We start from the raw sequence: 22,034 nt of genomic DNA, 5'->3' as shown, positions 1-22,034 counted from the left end.
CTGTGTTCCAGGATCTTTGAAAAATATAGTTCAGTGGCTCCGATATCACATCTGCCAGTTCCTTGAGAACTCTGGGGTGTAATCCCATCTGGTCCTGGCGATTTGAACTCATCTAGGCTGGACAGGTGCTCACTAACGATTTTCTTGCCTATCTTAACTTGTGTTTCTGTTTTGTTTTTTATGGCACTATTTTTGATAGGTTGGTCTGTTTTTTCCCTTTGTGTAAAGACAGATGCAAAAAAATGAGTTAAATAGTTCTGCTTTCTCCCTGTTGCTTGTCACCTTCTTGCCACTTCCACCCACTAATGGACCAATCATTTCCTTCACTTTTTTCTTGTTTTTTACATGTTGAAAGAAGCTTTTTTGTTATTTTTGACTTTGGTCGCAAGCCTTAGTTCATTTTGAGCCTTGGCTTTCTTCACTTCATCTTTGCAGGCTCGGGCTATTTGCTGATATTCTGACTTAGTTATGTTCCCCTCTTTCCACTTTCTATACTTGTCCTTTTTATCTTTCAATTTGTCAGAGAGTTCTTTATGCAGCCATGATGGTTTCTTTTGAGAGCTGTTGTTTTTCCTCTTTGTTGGTATTGTGCTAGACTGTGCTTTTATTATCTCATTTTTCAAAATTTCCCAAGCTTCTTGAGTGAATGAATAGAAAAGAAAAGAATAGAATAATGAATAGAATAGAATAGAATAGAATAGAATAGAATAGAATAGAATAGAATAGAGTAGAATAGAATAGAAATAGAGCTGGAAAGGACCTTGGAGGTCTTCTAGTCCAGCCCCCTGCTCAAGCAGGAGAGCAAGTGGTTGTCCAGTCTCTTCTTAAAAACCTCCAGTGTTGGAGCATCCAAGTTGTTCAAGAAAAGATTGGGCAACCATTTGTCTGTGATTATGTAGAATAGAATAGAATAGAATAGAATAGAATAGAATAGAATAGAATAGAATAGAATAGAATAGAATAGAATAGAATAGAAAATATGGAATAGAATAGAATAGAGAATAAAATAGAATAGAATAGAATAGAGAATAGAATGCAGAATAGATTAGACTAGACTAGAATAGAATAGAATAGAACAGAATGCAGAATAGAGTAGAGTAGAATAGAATAGAATAGAATAGAATAGAATAGAATAGAATAGAATAGAATAGAATAGAATAGAATAGAATAGAATAGAATAGAATCTTGGAGATCATCTAGTAGTCCAACGCCCTGTTCAAACAGAAGACCCTATACAAATTTCAGACAAGTGGCTGTTCAGTCTCTTCTTCAAACTTCCAGTGATGAAGCAACCACAACTTTTGAAAGTATTGGTTGATCATTCTCACGGTTAGGAAATTTCTTTGTAGTTCTTCTAAGTTGCTTCTCACCTTGATTAGTTTCCATCCATTGCTTCCTGTCTTGCCTTCTGGTGCTTTGAAAAATAAGTTGACCTCCTCTTCTTTGTGGCAGCCCCTGAGATATTGAAAGGCTGCTGTCATGTCACCCCAGTCCTTCTTTTCTCTAGTGAAACCCAAATTCTGCACCCGTTCTTCGTATGTTTTAGTCTCCAGGCCTTTAATCATCCTAGTCGCTCTTCTCTGCACTTTTCCCAAAATATCAACATCTTTTCTTTCTTTCTTATTTTTTTGTTTTGGTAATGTGGCAACCAAAACTGAATGCAGTATTCCAGGTGTGGACTTACAAAAGTCTTATAAAGCATTACTAATACTCCACATAATTTTGATTTTATGCCTCTGTTTATACAACCAAGGATTGTATTAGCCTATTTGGCAGCTGCTACACACTGCTGGTTCATATTTAAGTGATTTTTCAAAGTTCTTTTGTATTACTAGGGCAGTTTTTTGTTCTTGTCAAAGTAACAGTATTAAGCCAACATTTTCTATTTTCTCAATAACTTGTACCTGTTCGCTGCTGTTTTCAAACTCAGCCTTTATTATACCCACTCACACTCCTTGTAAGCTTTTCATTGCCACAAAACAATATATCTCCAGCTGCAAAGAGAGTGCTATTTTTGGCCTTGCCTGATTGCTTAATGTTGTACTGTTCTCGCATATTCTGTTGCATTTAGCCGAACAAACTCTAAAGACAGCATGCCTTGTGAGTGATTGAGTGGCAGTCTTTCAAACTGAAGGAGCCATCCTATGTCACAACGAACAATAATAATAAGAGGATCACAAAATAATACATGGCCTAGTGCAGGGGTAGGCCACCTTGGCTCTTTTATGACTCGTGGACTTCAACTCCCAGAATTCCTGAGCCAGCATGGCTCAGCATGGAAACCTCTCCCTTTCCCCTCAGCATGGCTGGCTCGGGAATTCTGGGAGTTGAAGTCCATGAGTCATAAAAGAGCCAAGGTTGCCTACCCCTGGTTTAGGAAAAGCAAAACCATCTCTGGCCTAAAGACTGTGCAGGATATGTACAATGTATGGCAGCTCCGGAGGATTTCATGGGTTATTTTATTTCTGAGCAAATAGGCACCACCAGGATACAGATTGACTTTTGCCATCTATCTCCACAGGCCTTTTTCACTTAGACTTATTTTTGCATTGTTGTCTTTGGCTTGAAAGATACTTAGACAGCCTATACTAAATAAGCTCCATTATTCAGAGAGAGGTATATGAGGGCAGGATAACTCTCTCCCTCCCTCTCTGGCTGCTGTGGTCCTAGCACCTTTAGGAACTCCATTGCTCTGGGCTAGAGTGCTTCCACCTTCGCTTCAAAGGAAGATCTTCAGAGAGGATGATGAGCCACGTCTTTCCATCTTGGCCTCCAGACCCTGTGAGACTACCATTTCTATCCTGCCAAAGTAGAGCCCTAAGCAGTCAAGAGGGGAAAAGCAGGTCAGGATGGAAGTTCTTCCACCGCTGGACCTCACAAACATTGAGGTTTGTCTTTGCACAAGGAATAGAGGCATGGATGGAATGTCCAGAGAAATGTGGATTCAAACAGTCCAAATGTCTAGTTCAGGGATAGGCAACCTTGGCTCTTTTATGACTCGTGGACTTCAACTCCCAGAATTTCTGAGCCAGACACGCTGAGGGGAAAGGGAGACGTTTCCAAGCTGAGCCATGCTGGCTCAGGAATTCTGGGAGTTGAAGTCCGTGAGTCATAAAAGAATCAAGGTTGCCTAGCCCCTGGTCTAGTTTAATGAAGAGAAGGACGAGAGGGCACATGATAGCAGTGTTCCAATATCTCAGGGGCATTTGTTCCAAGAGGGAATCAAGCTCTTCTCCAAAGCGCCTGAAGTCAGGACAAGAAGCAATGTATGGAAACTAATCAAGGAGAGAAGCAACCTAGAACTAAGGAGAAACTTCCTGACAGTTAGAACAATTAACCAGTGGAACAACCTGCCTCCAGAAGTGGTGAACAGACTGGACAGCCATTTGTCTGAAATGTTATAGAGTTTCCTGCCTGAGCAGGGGTTGTCTAGATGACATCCAAGGTTCCTTCCAACATTATTATTATTATTATTATTATTATTATTATTATTATTATTATTATTAATCACATAGTCAGCCAGATGTTCAGACTGGATTTGGCATTTTGTCTAGCTATCGAGTCCTTACCCAGGACCTGGGATAGGCAGATGTGGATGTTTGATGGTATTACTGATATCGTCGCAGGATGGAAGCAGTTCCTAGTAAGGCCGCCTTTTGCAATTGACTAATAGCAAATTTGTCAATGCCAATGATGTTCAAGTGGTGCTCCAGTTGTTTTGGGATTGCACCCAAGGAGCCTATTACTATTGGTACTACCCTTGCTTGCTTTTGCCACAATCTTTCTATTTCTGTTTGTAGGTCTTTGTATTTTGTTATCTTCTCCAGTTCTTTCTCATCTATTATTATTATTATTATTATTATTATTATTATTATTATTATTATTATTATTATTATTATATTGTTCCCCCCTTTTAAATTATGTTCATAGAATATTAAGATAAAAACTAACAGACTGTCAGAAAGAAGGAGAGATAGAGATAAAGAATAAAGAAAAAGATGGAATGTAGAGAACAAAAACCACAGGGGGGGAAAAACACAAAAGTATAAAAAGAAAGTGATTCCAACTTTATTATTATTATTATTATTATTATTATTATTATTATTATTATTATTATTATTATTATTATTATTTATAAATAATAATAATTATATAAATAAAGCTTAAATTCAACCCTTAGTTTAAAGGTATACAGTACAGTAGTATCCTTTTTTTCAAACAATTAATAGGGTTCACCGATCACTGAATCCATATGTCATTTTTATTATTATTATTATGGCAGGTTAACTTTTGAATTTTCTTGGAATCTTTGAGCAAGTCATTGAATGCGTCTTCATTTTTACGTGTTTCAATGGATCAGATGCAAAAGCTTTGTGGTAGAATGCCGCCTAAGAACTACTCAGTACATCTGATTAAGATTTATTTGCAGGGGTTTTGTAATTCCTGAACTGCCAGTTGGGAAGAGTTGTAAGAAAGAAACTGGATTTCATCACCGATATTAAAAAAAAAAAAAAGACAGCAAATGCTTGTTTATTTCAAGATATTTGTTCCGGTTTTATGTTTACTTCTGTTTCTCTCGTATAATAGAAGCGTTTTTGCCCTTCTGAGTTTTTTGCGCTTAAAGAAAAATTACATAAACGTATACTTACGATAAGCATGATGATGTTTCCATTTTTTTATCATTTTGTTCATGCCTGTTCATGTATATATACATATGAACAAGGGCCCATAGAAAGTCTGGCTTTGTGACATGGAGGATCAAATTATCTTGTTTTCCATCCCTCTCTTCTTTTCATTTTCCAAGGAACTCTACTGATAACTGCCATAATATCTGAGTGGGTGGACAGCAATTTCTTCTTCCCCCTCGAAACAAGCTTAAAATAACAATTTTAAGTTATTTTTATTTAGGAGGACAAATTTAGTAACTGCTTATTGACAGTCTTGATGAGGTTAACAGCAAAGCAATGACACAAGACTAAAGATAGAGTAGAGGGCACAGAACAGAACTGTTTTCAATCAAAGCCTAATTTGAATTGATAACTTTAATTTAGCCTGTTAAAAGTATTTCCAAATGTGACACTCATCAAGTGTTCTTTAGCAAGACTGATGGAAAGAAAAGAATGAGAATCTGATTTTTTTTTTAAAAAAAGCAAAGCTTTGATATACGTACTGAAGTCCTTCTAAAGATTACTTAACTTTAGAGATTTAACAGAATCAGAAGACAAATAATATCGAGAGCTGATGTGAAATTAGCTCTTATGTTGTGGGGTGAGGTGATTGTCCAAGTGAATCTCATTTGAACTTCTTAAAGAGTCCTCAGATCAAACAGGTTAATGTAAGACATGCTCGGAGCTTCAAACCAACATTTGGAGAGTTCTAGATCTTTTAGTCCAGCTCTAGTGAAAATGGGATTTAGTAAGTTAAATCAGGGTTGCAGTTAAAATCTTACATCCCATGTCTCCTCCTTGATCTTCTGTACCTGCATTGATGTAGGGAAGTTCCTGATGCATTGTGATTTTAGAATACATCATAATTTTTCCATGTGCACTTGTCTCCAGTGTCATAGCTGCTCTGAGCTATTTGGCTTGCTTTATGGGATCCAAATTCACTTTACCCAGACAATGATTGGCATTTAATAGTTCCCTGATGAATCTCTTCTGTGAGAAGTAGTTGCAAGTGATGGAATTTGGAGCCAAGAGCTGTGTCATACCTTCCCCCCCTGCTGTGCACTTAATTTTTAAACCTCTTAACTTCTGTCAGCTGCACCACTTTACTACATTTTTAGCATTCTAGTTTTCTCTGACTTTCTTAACCATAGTGATTCAGGGTTTGTAGCATTAAGAGTTTGGACCATCTGCTCTCCATCCTTGCGCTGTAAGGACAAAATAGCCAAGCCATGAGTGTGCTTAGCTGGATTTGTTTAGCTACATTTACTACAGCAAAATTTGTTCTTCATGCAACGGAGTAAACAATTTAAAATACAAACAATTTAAAATGAAATCCAATTCAGTATTATCCTTCATTCGTCGTGCTTACAAAAAGTCTTTTTTTGTGTTTGGCAGAACAGAATACTCACAGAGTAATCATTTTTATTTCCATCCCATCGGTAAAATTTCTACCAAATCATGGTAAATATGACCCCGTCTCAGAGGACGGTATAAGTACTGCAAGAAGATAATTGCATCCAGGGAATGTCTTCACAAGTTTTCCTTGAAATCTGAAAGGAGTTTTCAGTTTAAATCTGGCTGGACCATCCCAAAGTGGCTTACTCCTTCGCGTAACGTTACTTCAGTTTCCTAAAGGGAAAAATGGAATACCTGGCAAATAAATCAATTAGCTGGTTGAGGAAGGAGCAGTATATACAAATCCTTGTCCGGGATGCAATAAGGACTCCTGCCTTGGGCTGGGGGCTGGACTAGAAGATCTCCAAGGTCCCTTCCAGGATTCTATGATTCTTTACAAACCACCTGGACTTTTTTTTTTGCTGATCTTCCACAAGGAGAAGATCTTCATTCTCCTTTTGTTTGCAAATCTCGCTAAAGGTCTGATAGTCTTCTTTGTGCGATCAGCCTATTTCCCTCTTGGTTTGGTTACTAATTATGATGGGTGTATTCATAACACTAATTCTGTAGAATTACAGGGTTTAAAGCAGCCTAATGCAAACTCTGTTCGGTGCGGAAAATCTACTGTGACAGGGTCTCTGAGAGGTGGTCATTTTGGTCACCCTGTGAAGCTTTGCCGCGTTTATTTAATAATAAGCCACAATTGCCTGGAATCCCGTCCCGTGCTGAGCCACAGCCAAAGAAAACACAAGGTGGTTTAAGTGTCGTCTTTTTCCCATCAGCCGGAACGTGACTTCTGTTTTTTTCTAGCAATCCTTTTAACCCTCGCTGGAGGGATTCAGACGACCCTGGGCGTGGCATAGAGAAAGCAAATGATGTGTACATTGTATGGTTTCATCGTTTCAAGAGTGCCACGTTGCACTGAGACGAGAGTCTAGCGTCGGAAGCTCCTTTTCAAATGTTCCTGTTGTGAAGCTGTTGAGATCTTGCCTGGAACACTAGCAAAAGAGACTTCAAGTCTGTTGCAACAATACATTGCATCAGTGGCCCTGTGGGTGCAAAGCTATTCTCCTTTCAGAAAGGAGAAATCATCCAGTAAACTTGCTGGTGATGTGTAACAACAGCAGATGGTGCTCTGTCCTTCCTGGTTTTTAGCTAAGGAAAGATTTCAATGCCACATCCACAGAGCGAGATAAAAAAACATGCCACAAGAATATAAAACTGCTGGAACGTTTCAATCCCATTACACTATTGAGTAGGACTCCAGTGTAGAGTACATTGTTTGTGTCACTAAGCAGTCAACACAAAGAAAGTCTTAAAACTATGCCAAGCAACATGTACTCATCAAGATTACAAACAGAAGAGGCAGGATTGATCACTGGAAGAGAACATAAGTCCTTGATTGAGTTGGCATCTACAGTAGTGGCCAAAATTGTGGAAACCTTTTGGGAAAAGTGTACAGTAGAAATGCCACCTTTGGTTAAGTCTCCACCCATTTTTCTTCTAATTTCTTTATAACTGTAGCCTTGTTCACTTTATAATACTATTTTGCATCGCTTTCTGGGCAACCAGTCAACTCTTTGCACTATGACTTTAATTTTATTACATTTTACAAGCTCACTCAATGAAAGAACACAAAAAAACCCCAACCAATTTGATAGTGATCACATAACATACTGACAAATGTCCTCCTCTCAGCTTCAATACATGACATCAGTAATTGAATCCTACTGTGATCTGATTGGCTCATTGCCAAAACAAGATGATACCCGATTGGCTCTCTAAACACTCGTGCTCATTGGCTACAATCAGGTGAAGGAAAGCTACCTGATATCAACTTAAGCAAGTTGTGCTTCCTTTTTCTGGTTATTTGGCTATCATTTTTCATAGAATACAGTACAGATAATTGAACAAACTATGTTGCATTACATTCTTGATTAAATTATCTTTCCATTGATATATAAATTTATGGTACTATTCCAAAAAAAAGTGGTGTTATTAGCCATCAAACCTCAAAAATACACTTTCCCCAAAAGGTTTCCACAATTCTAATACTCTTACTAAGCTCCTTCATCTGGTCTAGTTTAATGAAGAGAAGGACAAGGCGGGGACATGAGAGCAGTCTTCCAATATCTCAGGGGCTGCCCCAAAGAAGAGGGAGTCAAGCTATTCTCCAAAGCGCCTGAAGGCAGGACAAGAAGCAACGGATGGAAACTAATCAAGGAGAGAAGCAACCTAGAACTAAGGAGAAACTTCCTGACAGTGAGAACAATTAACCAGTGGGACAACCTGCCTCCAGAAGCGGTGAATGCTCCAACAGTGGAAGTTTTTAAGAAGAGACTGGACAGCCATTTGTCTGAAATGGTATAGGGCAGTGGTGGCAAACCTATGGCACGGGTGCCAGAGGCGGCACTCAGAGCCCTCTCTGTGGGCACACAGGCCATCACCCCAGTCCTAGGCCTTCAGCTGGGTTTTATAAAACCTTTTCGCTTTAGGCCTCTGCTGCCGTGTGCAAAAAAAAAAAAAGGTTCAATCAATCAGTCAATTTCAACTTTTCTCAGGAAAAAAAGATCTTGCAAAGTTGGAATTGATTGATTGAACTTTTTAGTCCCACCCAGTCTGCCGTTATCACTGCAGCCACACCCACCCAATGGGCCACACCATTTCAATTGGCCAAACCCACCCAATGGGCCACACCCACCCGGCACCTGACGATGCATAAGTGGGTTTTGGGTTGCAGTTTGGGCACTTGGTCTCTAAAAGGTTCCCCATCACTGGTATAGGGTTTCCTGTCTGAGCAGGGGGTTGGACTAGATGACCTCCAAGGTACCTTCCAACATTATTATTATTATTATTATTATTATTATTATTATTATTATTATTATGGATCATCACACGGTCAGCCACATGTTCAGACTGGATTTGGCATTTTGTCTACCTATCGAGTCCTTACCCAGGACCTGGGATAGGCAGATGTGGATGTTGTTGTTGTTGTTGTTGTTGTTATTATTATTATTATTATATGCCTAATTCTAAATTTTGGAAGCGCAATTCAGCATCAGACTTGTTATTCTGGCAGACAGGAGGCTGTTCATAAATACAGGGACGAATAAATCTGGCTGATAATTATTGAGAGTCAGTTTGACGTAGTTGCTAAAGGCACCTGGCTAGAAATCAGGAGACTTGGTTGTAGCACCAAGTCTTCGGCATCAAGCCGGCTGGGGGACCTTGGGCTGATCACACACTCTCAGCCCTCGGAAGGAGAAGGCCAAGACGAGCAGGGTCAGGAAGCTTTGCCAAGAGAAGTGCCTGGATTTGTCCATGTAGGTGGTGATGGTGATGATAGCTACTTGCTAACTGCGAGTCCCTTGGACTGCAAGGCAATCAAACTGGTCAGTCCTAGAGGAGATCAACCCTGACTGCTCCTTAGAAGGCCAGATCCTGAAACTCAAGTACTTTGGTCACCTAATGAGAAGGAAGGACTCCCTGGAGAAGAGCCTAATGCTGAGAAAGATTGAGGGCAAGAGAAGAAGGGGACGACAGAGAATGAGGTGGCTGGATGGAGTCCCTGAAGCAGTAGGTGTGAGCTTAAAGGGACTCCAGAAGATGGTAGAGGACAGGAAGGCCTGGAGGAACATTATCCATGGGGTCGCGATGGGTGGGACACAACTTTGCAACTAACAACAACAACTGACTGTGTATTTACTCTGGTGATGGAAAATAAACTTCACATTTGCATGTAGAACTTGGTATGTTGAGCAGTAAGTTGTATTACATTCCAGCAGGGTTAATATATAGCCCGGAATGTGATTTCACTGAAATGGAAAAAAAACCCAACAGGTTCTCTAGTCTAGTCCATCTGAAACCTTTGGAAGTTAATGTGTCTGCCACAAATTAATTCATGATGAAGCTGCACGAGCTTTGTGGGTTTCTCCAGGAAATCTACAGTGTACTTCTTGTGCGTTTGGCTGTGTAACCTACCTAATAGAATATGTATGAAAAGCAGAAGGCAAGATGCTTGCTTGTATTAGAAAGGTTGGGTGACTTGTTGAGATATTTTAGCTTTTGTACAAAGCAATTATTCTTTTTTTCTTTTAAGATCCTCACATTAAAGTCTCTGGAAAAAAGGAGAATGTTAAAGAAGCGAAGGAAAAGATCATGTGTGTGTTGGATACAAAAGTAAGTTGAAAATTTAACTACTCATCTTTAGGCTAGAATTCTAGAGGTTTTTTTTTTCAACTTGAGTGTTCACAAGAATAGAGAAACAACGACATGGTTGGTCTTTAGCTCACAAGGGCAAACTTTCTTACTAGAAGTGATAAAACCATCTAATATGGATTTTTTCCATAGTTGGTTCCCTGAGATTTCAAAAATAAATAATAATCTACCACCCTCCACAATTCTGTGGGTAATCGTGGTTTATGTGAAACTCCCAGATCTAGCCAGTTCTGCCATGGTGCCACATTTCGAAGCAGCGTCCATCCAAAGAGACATTTAATGCAAGGACTTTCATGTATCGTTGGTGATTTGCACCCTTTGCTGCAACTGTCCCGTCTCATTTCTACCTAGGATTTGGACACCAGATGTAGACATGCATCCTGATCTGCCCATAATAAGCAAAATATACAGCTAAAATGAAGAAGTCGCAGTCCAGACTAGACTTCGTCATCCCAAATTTTGTATCTAAACCTTGAAAAAGTGTGGGAAGTTGCCTATATTTGGGACAAGGGTGTTTTCATGGATTGGCAGTTTGACTCTTGATCCTGTTTTCAGAAATAGTGGGGCATCCAATTAAGCCCTCATCTGATTACTCATCCGACATCAGGCTTCCCAAATTGGCACAAAGCCCGTATACTTTAGGAAAGCTTTCACCTGCTCACCTTCCCATCTCAGAGTCTTTGAAAGCAAGGCCAGGAAAAAAAAAAAAAATAATGACAGTTTTAACGTAACAGCACGCCCAACATCTTGCTGAGTTTCTGCGCAAGATAACTTTTGTAAACCCGCCTAAAAAGAGTTGTCGTTGTTTTCAAATGTGCATTATCTTAATAGTTGGAAAGTGACAAAGTTTTGGGGCCAGCCCCCAATGAGTAAAGACTGGAGCACTAAAACATTTAAAAACACTTTCTTTAGCACAGAACATGACTTTCTCGACTCCTTTGCACAATTTCTGTGCTGGATCTGCATTGAAGTTTCACGGGGGAATGAAACTATGACCCATTCTGATGCTAACCAACCATTTCTAGCCTGGATTTTTAAGGACACGCTTTTTGTAAAAAAAAAACAAAAAACAAAACTTAGTTTTGAATTAAATATAGTCCTATCTGTTTAAAAGCACGCACTATCTGTGGATTTTGTACCACAGGGATATTTGCTTGCACATTTAAGATAGAGCCGGGCTCCCTAATTCCTGCGTCCTGACTCTCTGTCTGGCTGTGACCTGTTTCAAACCGGGGTACTTGAGCTCCGTTCACATGAGCGGCCTGCGCATGTACCTGCCACTCACACTCCCTCCTCCACGCACCGGGCCAGGCCACCAAGACGGAAAAGTTGGGGACCGCTGAGATAGAGAGCACAATCATGGATAAGAATGTTCCTTTTAGTTTGTACAAAACATTTCCATTTTTAGTTTTTAAAAAAAACTCCTTCAGTTGCTAACTCGGGAAAGGAGATTGGAAAATGGAGCAGATGAAACCTCACCAGAAAAATTGGGCTTAGATTGGAAACCAAGGCTTGAATGCCAACAGTTTCATAAAGATGGAATGTATCGCCTGCCGGCAGAGTGAAATAAAGAATATTCTGATTTCAATTTCAGAGCAACCGAGTCACCCTGAAGATGGACGTATCTCACACTGAGCATTCTCACGTCATTGGCAAAGGAGGCAATAATATTAAAAAAGTGATGGAAGAAACGGGCTGCCACATCCATTTTCCAGATTCTAACCGAAACAACCAAGCGGAAAAAAGCAATCAGGTAGGTATTCTCTGAGCTTCTCTTGAACCCTGAGATCGTGCGCCATCTTTGATGAAGTCGGAATTGTCTTCTAGGACTTTGCAAAGCTTTTGTGGGAAAGCATTTAGCCTACTTCTCTTGGGAGGGTATCACTTTCATACTTTGTGTTTGTTTTGCATTTGGAGGAGGAGGAGGAGGAGGAGGAGGAGGAGGAGGAGGAGGAGGAGGAGGAAGAGGCAGTATACCATATGTATAAAATTGCATGCTTTTCCTAAGAAAAGCTCTTTTCCAGAAAAAGCTTCCTTGGAGATTTTCCTATTGAAATTAAGGCTTAAGCACTAGATGCTTATTCTGGGTGTCATCTTTGAACACTCAAAGAAGTTGTCAAGGACATCATGCATACCCTTTTAGCAGGACACAGCAGCATACTTTTAAAACAAGAGTGTCAAACTCAATTTCATTGAGGGCCGCATCACCATTGCGGTTGCCCTTGGGGGGGCGGGTGGATGCGGCCTACTGGGTGGGTGTGGATGGAGTGGGTGTGGCCAGCTCTACATCATTCGCGTCAAGGGTGCCTGTGGGGGCCTGGGCAGGAGTGGGAAAGATCTGAGGGTCTCTGGCAGAAAGGGGTGGGACCAGAGCAGAGCCCATCAAGCTGGATATGTGAAGGAGGCGAGGGCCATTTGCTGGCCACTTCCAGGCAATAGTGCATTTCTTCAGTCCTCACAAAGGGTGACACCTCCCCAGCATGCACCCAGGGGTTAGGGCCGACGCGGCAGGAGCTGGTTCCTCGCTGTGGAGCTAAGACTGAATGCAATTCAGCATAGATGGCCACCACAAAATTGTATATTGGCTCCCGGCTGGCCTGGGCCAGGGCTAAGGCAGAGGGGGCGGTTCCCTCACTGTTTCCAGGATGGCTTCGCGGGCTACATGAAACCACTTTGCGGGCCACATCTGGGCCCCATGCCTTGTGTCTGACATGTCTGTTTTAAAAGTTTCTTGAAACCAAATTGTGTTTCAGCGTGTGGTTTTGTCAAATCACTGCATTCATTTTGACCTTGCTTCAGTTCCCCTTGTCATTCTGTGCACAATAACTCTGTGAGCATCAGTAATGCCATGCCCATCAAAAAGTGTAATAAATGTGATTGGTCTTGGTTGCACAGTTTTTCTCTCGGACAATTCCTCTCTCTGATGAACATGTTAAGTCCTAAGAAACCCTGTTTCCTGTAGATTTGTGAAGAGCACACCCATATAACCTCAAAACTTGTTTTTAATTTCCATAACATTTGTAAATGTTAGGGCAGACTTGAAGCGTTCAAGGAAGGCAACAATTTCTCAGGTGTGTGTAAGCAGGACATACGAACAAGGCCCAGTTATTCAGATAATTTTTGCTTCTGTGCCAAGCTGAGATGCAGTAGGCTTAAGTCTTTTGTGAATGTGTCTGTCATGTTCCCTTATTTATTTATTTATTTATTTATTTATTTATGAGACTTATATACCGCTTTAAGTGCAAGCACTCTCTAAGCGGTGTACACCAGTAAGCAATGTATATATATATATATATATATATTTACATTGCCCCCAACAATCTGGGTCCTCATTTTACCTACCCTGGAAGGATGGAAGGATGAGTCAACCTTGAGCCGGTGAGATTTGAACCGCTGACCTGCTGTACACAGTCAGCTAAAGTGGCCTGCAGTACTGCACTCTAACTGCTGCGCCACCTCGGCTCTTCTTTACCCTCTGCTCCTGTGGGTGACCCTGGGGTGATTTTGAGAGTAAGAAACTAGAATTCCAAGAGATCTCTGCAATGCATTGATATTCCGTCAAGGATACTCTGCCTGCTTCCGCTATTATTAGAATTTAACTTTTGCTCCTGGCGTTTCCACAGGTGTCTATCGCCGGGCAACCAGCCGGAGTGGAATCCGCCAGAGTTAGAATACGGGTAATTATGAAATGCCAGCATGAGTGAATGTTACTTTAAAAAGCTGGAAGTCCTCCAGATGTGTTATGTGTTCGGCAAAGTTTTGCAGCTCGGGGAATTTAGCGCACTTGGAGCTGCAACTTTTCTTATTGTTTTCCTGACTTCCATTCCAGTGGAATGAAAGCTCAGCTGTCTGTCAAGTGAAGTAGACTCCTCAAGGCCTCTTTGCATCTTCTGCACTCCGGAGAGCAGAGACCGTAAGCCACAGTGTAGAAGAACAAAGTATTTCTTTAGACACTTCTTGTCACTTCCTGTGTCTCTATAGATACAGTTCCTGTCACTGCGTATCCTCTTCAGGATTACTGCCCCTTAATGCCAGCTCAATAGATCTTATCCCTGTAGAGCTTTCCATGTTGCTAAGAGTCCAGATATAAGAATTAACATGTCAACCTATAAAGCCTTAACAGTTCAGAACCACAGTGTGCTTTCCCCCCCCCCTCCCATTCATTCTCTCCTGATTTTACAATACTCGTTAGATCCAGGAAAGCGGGCGCTTTGGTGTGTGAGAAGTTTTATATCAAAGTGTATTTTATTCTTTATCTAGTCTTTCCGTCTTCCCTTAAAACATTAACCGAATTCACAATGGACTGAGAATCGGTGTCGCCACCAGATAATTGACAGTCAAGCTGAAATTAAATTAATCGAGTAAAAATAGCAAAAAAAAAAAAACTTTTACTCAAACTTCCTCAAAACCTCAAATAACAGATCTAATCCACCATATAATAATTATAATAATAATAAAGTTGGAAGGGACCTTGGAGGTCATCTAGTCCAACCCCCTGCTCAGGCAGGAAACCCTACACCATTTCAGACAAATGGCTGTCCAGTCTCTTCTTAAAAACTTCCAGTGTTGGAGCATTCAAGAAAGAGTGAGGTCTGTAAAAACAAACAGAGTTAATTAAATTAGGTCTCCCAGCAGAACTGCAACTTCAGAAGAATAAACCTAGCTATACACACACACACACACACCTCAACTGTCACCCTAGAATCAGCACATAGACACTTCCACACCAGGACATGCTCCCCTATAAAAGCCTGTTGCTGTACCCCATTTCTCTGCAGCTATCCCTAAAGGCAAACTCCTTGCTTTTAGGAATAAATATTTCTTCTTTCCTCCTCCAGCTGTCTGGATCTCATTTTTATTTATTCTTGTGCAACCCCCAGCTGGAGTTGGCACCCCAAATTATTCTTCTGACAGGTGGCAGCCCCATTGTCTGAAATGCTCTCTCCATCTAAGGCAGCGGTTCTCAACCTGTGGGTCGGGACCCCATTTGGGGTCGAACGACCATTTCACGGGGGTCGCCAAACAATGCACTCCGCCATTTTTCCCCCCTTTTCCTTAGCTGTGCTACTTCCTTTTATTCTATTGGCTTTTGAAAGCCAATAGAATAGACTCTCTTGAATAGAGTCTAATTTTATTGGCTTTCCAAAGCCAATAGGAATTGTCCAGGCTGTCTCTGCCCTGCTGAGCCCGCCAAAAGTCCCATTCTGCAAACGGTGCTGCACCAGTTGAGTAGTCCTCGACTTACGACCGGTAGGGTAGTCCTCGACTTATGACCCGTTGGCGGTCGCGGCAGTAAAAAGGTTGAGAACCACTGATCTAAGGCAAGCCTGTAGGTTGAGTCCCTGCCCTCCCCATTTTGGCCATGGAAAGGCTAGGGAGAGCTAGTTCTCCACCAGCCAAAGAAAAACAGCATGATAGTCACAACCAAAGCCAAGAACAGATGGAGGCAAGCCGAGAGGGAACCAGGTAGCCCACTAAGGAAGGTCATCTGAGTTGCTTGGATTGGAAAGAGCAGGCTTTACTTCTTATACACTACGAAAAATGGGGAATTCTACCAGCTTGCAAATATTTTTCACTCTTACTTCCTCCGAACGGAATCGCTTGCCGAAAATCGTTGGTTTTGGCTTTCTTAACGTTCTGCAGTTCTTGGATTTCTCTGGAGCTTCTTTCCGTGCCTCGTTGCTCCCTGGGCATGAAGCCGGAGACTGCCAAACACATTAGGGCGATTCCTGCATTTCATCTGCTATTCTAGTGGTCTGTGGTTCTGCTGAGTTTTTCCTCCCTTTCGTATGTGTTTTTCATTGGGAGAGGGGAAACCACTGGGGATGCATTGCATGAAATGAAAACTTGAAATAGTTCCTAGTCTTTCTGCTCCGCTCCTGAAGGCCCCTCGGTGCCCATGAGGAGCAGAATCCTTGCCTCTGAACTGACAACAAAGGATTCCCCATTTTTAACAACAAGGGGCTCTCGATGTGGTGGCTATGAAGAGCAGAGGTCTGTCCTGAAGCCCTTCCAGCTCTGTGCTCAAATATGCAGCACATTAGCAGAGTAGATGGTGAGACTCTAGAAAGAGTATAGAGAAGAGCAACAAAGATGATTAGGGGATTGGAGGCTAAAACATATAAGGAACGGTTGCTGGAATTGGGTATGTCTAGTTTAATGAAGAGAAGGACGAGGAGGGACATGATAGCAGTCTTCCAGTATCTCAGGGGCTGCCCCAAAGAAGAGGGAGTCAAGCTATTCTCCAAAGCGCCTGAAGGCAGGACAAGAAGCAACGGATGGAAACTAATCAAGGAGAGAAGCAACCTAGAACTAAGGCGAAACTTCCTGACAGTTAGAACAATTAACCAGTGGAACAACCTGCCTCCAGAAGCGGTGAATGCTCCAACACTGGAAGTTTTAAGAAGGGACTGGACAGCGATTTGTCCGAAATGGTATAGGGCAGTGATGGCGAACCTTTTAGAGACTGAGTGCCCAAACTGTAACCCAAAACCCACTTATGCAGCGTCAAGTGCCGGGTGGATGTGGCCCATTGGCTGGGTATGGCCCATTGGCTGGGTATGGCCCATTGGGTGGGCGTGGCTGCGGTGATAACGGCCGACAGGGTGGGACTAAAAAGTTCAATCAATCAATTTCAACTTTGCAAGATCTTTTTTTTCTCCGCAAGAAGTTGAAATTGACTGATTGAATCTTTTCTTTTTTTTGCACATGGCAGCGGAGGCCTAAAGTGAAAAAGTTTTATAAAACCCAGCTGAAGTCCTAGGACTGGGGCAACGGCATGCGTGCCCACAGAGAGGGCTCTGAGTGCCGCCTCTGGCACCCATGCCATAGGTTCGCCACCACTGGTATAGGGTTTCCTGCCTGAGCAGAGGGTTGGACTAGATGACCTTGAAGGTCCCTTCCAACATTATTATTATTATTATTATTATTATTATTATTATTATTATTATTATTATTATTATTATTATTATTATATATGATGGAATTCAGCACATTAGCAGAGTAGATATGATGGCATTTACATTGATTATTTGCTGTGGATCTGTTTTGGTTGCTGTTCTAGGAACTGCTGCCCTTGGTGTTAATGTTTGAATTACCTATAGCTGGAATCCTTCAACCAATCCCCGATCCAAGTTCTCCCACGATTCAGCACATATCGCAGACGTACAATATTTCGGTGTCCTTTAAGCAGCGTTCTCGGACGTACGGCGCTACGGTCATGATCAGAGGGTCCCAGAATAACGCCAGTGCCGTGAAGGTGAATTATTGTTCCGAGCTTAATGGTTTTAGGGAGCCGTTCGATGGGGTGGGGTTTTCTTGAGTGGGTGGCGAGTAAATGGGGCTTGCGGATGTTACGGGCTTTTTACTGATATTGCCCCAGAGGGGAGGAGAATGTAGATCCAGAGAGCGAATTTCAGGCATAATATAAATTGCAATTGGAGACTGCAAGTAGAAATCAGAGTTGCGTAGCGCTAGACCACATACCTGTGTTCAGATTTCAAGGTAGCCTTGCTCACAACTAAATGAGCAAAAGCACTTCATGTTTGGCCAAGAAGTCTTCTGCCATCGGTTTTACCTTAAAGCTGATGATAGATGATGATGATATCCAATTTTTTAAGGTCCTGTTTGTTGCTCTGCATAAAGAAATAATTTTTAAGGTTCTACGTTTGCTTCCGTGCATAAATAAATAATCTTTCCCTATAAGTTACGTGGGTGTTTACCTGGTGATTTCCAGAGTTTGTTGCTACAAGATAATTTCCTAGAAACAGGATATTAAGCCTACTGGAATAAGCAAACCATTTTGTTTCAAATATCTATGGAGATGCTCAGTCATCCAGATTATGGTTGTCCCAAAGGTGCTTTTTTCCAAAATGCAACTGGAATTTCTTGGTGTTTTTTTTTTTTCACCCCCTTTTGAAATTGTTTCGCTTCACATCCAGGAAGCTTCTTCTGAAGAAGATTGTTCTTGGATGAGAATGGAAACTATTTCAAAAGGGGGGGGGACCCAGTGTGATGACCCAGGGCACAGCACAGAGGCAATGCAGTCAACTGGCAATTCAAACCGCCCTTTAATTGCTCCAAATTTCCCCAAATGCTCCCACTTTTCTGGCAAGCCTCCAAACAAAGAAAGACACACACACACACCTTCAGCCACCTCTGGCTGCAAGTAGTTTCACATACAGTCTGATTAGGAGAGGAATTTACTCAAGGCCACGGAGATAACAAGGAATGACACATACATCATAAACCTAACGAGTCTGTGTGAATACACGCTTGCCTGAGCAGTTTCAAAAGGGAAGCCAAAATACAGTCCGAGATCTTTGAACATCCAAGCAATGTTGTCAGCCAGCCTAATGGTCAGAGTTTCCAGGTTTCCAAACAGAAGTCATAGATCAGCGGCAATACACAACACTCCAAGGAATCAGCGTTTGTTCCCGAAAAATGCCTCTCCCCACAGCGTCTCCTTAAATCTCATTCTCCAGGTGTTCCTTGTGGAGAGGGGCGGGACGCTCTCCTCCTGAGTAGTTGAGCCTGCCTGCATTGTTCCCTCCTTCTCTCCACTCTCCATGCTCTAGGATCAGGTGGGGGTGGCCCTTGCTCATCACCTGAACTCTGTCTCTCCTGTTCATCCTGTCCCCGTCCTGAAGGGCCCTGGCCTGCCTCAGCCTGCTCTTCCCCACATTCCTCTGAAGCCACAGACACCTCTCCCTCGACCTCCATAGGGTTCCTGTTCCAGCTCATTTTCTTCCGCAGATTCAGTGGAGGCATGACACCCAGGAAAATCCAGTTGCCTTTTGTTTCAAATCATTTTAAGCACAAATCTTTGCAAAATGGGAAACGTCAGAGCTTCATCTCAGAAAGAAAGGTGCTTTCCAGTCCTTTGAAAGGCCAGAATCTGCACCAGGATAGCGAGTAGATAAGTCTCTTTCATTTTCTCTTCCTGGATAGGAAGGAACGGCTCTGCTCTTGGAGCACCTGGCCGGAAGCTTGGCCTCTGCAATCCCGGTGAGCACCCAGCTGGACATAGCAGCCCAGCACCACCTCTTTATGATGGGCCGAAATGGCAGCAACATCAAGCATATCATGCAGAGAACTGGTGCTCAGATCCATTTCCCCGATCCTAGTAATCCCCAGAAGAAATCCACGGTCTACCTCCAAGGCACAATCGAATCGGTCTGTCTTGCCAGACAATATCTCATGGTAAGTGTCTTAAAGGATGGGGGCAACTGATGTGGTGGGAACAGCTGCCTTTCCCGGGTCACCAGAAGCCCCACTGGAAGTTTGCTGTCACCGGTCGCTTCACACTGACTATCGGTAGTCCTCAACGACCACAACTGAGCCCAAATTTTCTGTTGCTAAGGGAAGACATTTGTTAAGTGAATTTGGCCCCATTTTATGAACTTTCTTGCCACTTTCTTAACAGGAACAGGACTTCCTGTTCCGGTCAGCAGCGTCATCGGCTGGGAGACTCGGGATGCCGAGCTCTTCAGCTGAGTTTCTTCTTGTTTGGGGACCCTAAATGGGCCAGAAGCCGCCCCGGAGAGGTGGCACTGAAGGAAGGTACTTCCAGGGACCTAGGAGAGACGGTGGTCTCTCCGATCGGTCTAGGACAGGGGTAGGCAACCTCAGCTCTTTTATGACTCATGGACTTCAACTCCCAGAATTCCTGGGAGTTGAAGTCCAACAGAAGAAAGGCTAGCTAACTCTTTGTCTAGCCATAGCTGTAAGCTATGGAAGTCAAGAAGCTCTACTTAAACTGATTGTAAACAGTGTGTTTGAAGCTGGGTAAGAAATGTTTTTCTCTATCCTACTTATTTTTCCTGAAAAAAAAAAAAAAGAACTCCCAAATTTTCTGTTGCTAAGGAAGACATTTGTTAAGTGAATTTGGCCCCATTTTATGAACTTTCTTGTCACTTTCTTCAGTGAAACTGGCGTTCCCCCCCCTCCAATTGACTTTGCTTGTCAAGGTCGCAAAAGGGGATCACGTGACCCCGGGACACTGCGACCGTCATAAATAGGAGTCAGTTGCCCAGCGTCTGGATTTTGGTCATGCGACCCATGGGGATGCTGCAGTGGTGATAAGTCTGAAAAACAGTCATAAGTCATCCTTTTCAGTGCTGTTGTGACTTTGGGCGGTCGCTAAATGACCTGTTGTAAGTCGAGAACTACCTACACCAGTAATTAGGCAGCCTCTTTTATGGAAGAAAACCACCCAAAGAAATCACGCTTGGCTGAAACGCTCTTACCCACATCACAAATTATAATTTTCCCCCCTCGGAGAATGGAGTAGGAATCAGGCCCAACAGCTCAAACCCAGATTAGCCACCTCCGTGTGTTACTAGTTCTCAGCTACCCATACAGATTGTCTGTTGTTGTTGCACTTTCAGATAGTTTGTCATTGTCAAGACTTAACATACAGTAGTGGCCAAAATTGTGGAAACCTTTTGGGAAAAGTGTGCAGTACAAATGCCACCTTTGGTTAAGTTCCCACCCATTTGTCTTCTCATTTCTTTATAACGGTAGCCTTGTTCACTTCATGATGCTATTTTACATCGCTTTCTGGGCAACTCTTTGCACCATGACTTTAATTTTATTACGTTTCACAAGCTCACTAAATGAAAGAACACAAAAAACTCCAGCCAATCACATAACACACTGACCAATGTCCTCTTCTCAGCTTCAATACAGGACATCAGTAACTGAATCCTACTGTGCTCTGATTGGCTCATGGCCAAAACAAGATGACACCCGATTGGCTCTCTAAACACTCATGCTCATTGGCTGCTATCAGATGAAGGAAAGCTACCTGAGATCAACCTAAGCAAGTTGTGCTTCCTTTTTCTGGTTATTTGGCTATAACTTTTCATAGAATACAGTACAGATAGTTGAACAAACTATGTTGCATTACATTCTTGATTATAAATTATCTTTCCATGGATATATAATTTTAGGGTACTACTCCCAAAACAAAAGTGGTGGTGTTAGCCATCAAACCTCAAAAATACACTTTTCCCAAAAGGTTTCCACAATATTGGCCACTACTGTAGTTTCCACAGTTTACGAAATCGTGATCATGTAGGAATCCCACTAAAGGCTTCTGGGCCTCCCTCTGAAACCAGGGGGATTGAACCAGCTTCACTTGGCTGGTTCTTAACTCTGGAGAGGCAGTTAGTTAAATTACCCACCTCAAAAATGATTATTCAGTTAGCTGGTATGGTTTTCCAATGCACCAGAAAGCAAGATAAGAAGCAAAAGAAGAAGAAGAGATGGGACAGCCACTTGTCTGGAATGGTATAAGACAGTGGTTCTCAACCTTTTTAATGCCGCGACCCCCAACCGGTCGTAAGTCGAGGACTACTCAACTGGTCGTAAGTGGAGGACTACTCAACTGGTGCAGCACCGTTTGCAAAATGGGACTTTTGGCGGGCTCAGCAGGGCAGAGACAGCCTGGACAATTCCTATTGGCTTTTGAAAGCCAATAGAATTAGACTCTATTCAAGAGAGTCTATTCTATTGGCTTTCAAAAGCCAATAGAATAAAAGGGAGTAGCACAGCTAAGGAAAAGGGGGAAAAAATGGCAGACTGCGTTGTTTGGCGACCCCCGTGAAATGGTCGTTCGACCCCAAATGGGGTCCCGACCCACAGGTTGAGAACCACTGGTATAAGATCTCCTGCATGGGCAGGGGGTCAGACTGGATTACCTCCAGCCTCCCTCTGGCTTCTGTTCTGTTATTTGAAAATTCCTGGACACAA

General features: G+C 42.3%; 1 protein-coding gene across 1 annotated transcript in view; it reads left to right on the top strand.

Moving 5' to 3' along the window:
• The window catches only part of BICC1 (BicC family RNA binding protein 1), a 134,303-nt gene that overhangs the window by 86,973 nt on the left and 25,296 nt on the right, over window positions 1-22,034 (top strand). The window contains exons 4-8 of the mRNA XM_039366823.1: window positions 10,162-10,241; window positions 11,875-12,033; window positions 13,904-13,957; window positions 17,344-17,538; window positions 19,230-19,481. Of these exons, the coding sequence (XP_039222757.1) occupies window positions 10,162-10,241; window positions 11,875-12,033; window positions 13,904-13,957; window positions 17,344-17,538; window positions 19,230-19,481 (740 nt within the window). The remainder of the gene's footprint in view (window positions 1-10,161; window positions 10,242-11,874; window positions 12,034-13,903; window positions 13,958-17,343; window positions 17,539-19,229; window positions 19,482-22,034) is intronic.

This window comes from Crotalus tigris, unplaced genomic scaffold (genome assembly GCF_016545835.1).
Source record: "Crotalus tigris isolate CLP2741 ecotype Arizona unplaced genomic scaffold, ASM1654583v1 scf7180000017598.18339901613:2243638, whole genome shotgun sequence".
NCBI lineage: Eukaryota > Metazoa > Chordata > Lepidosauria > Squamata > Viperidae > Crotalus > Crotalus tigris.
Note: the sequence above shows the minus strand (reverse complement) of the source record. Positions and strands in the feature narration are given on the sequence as shown.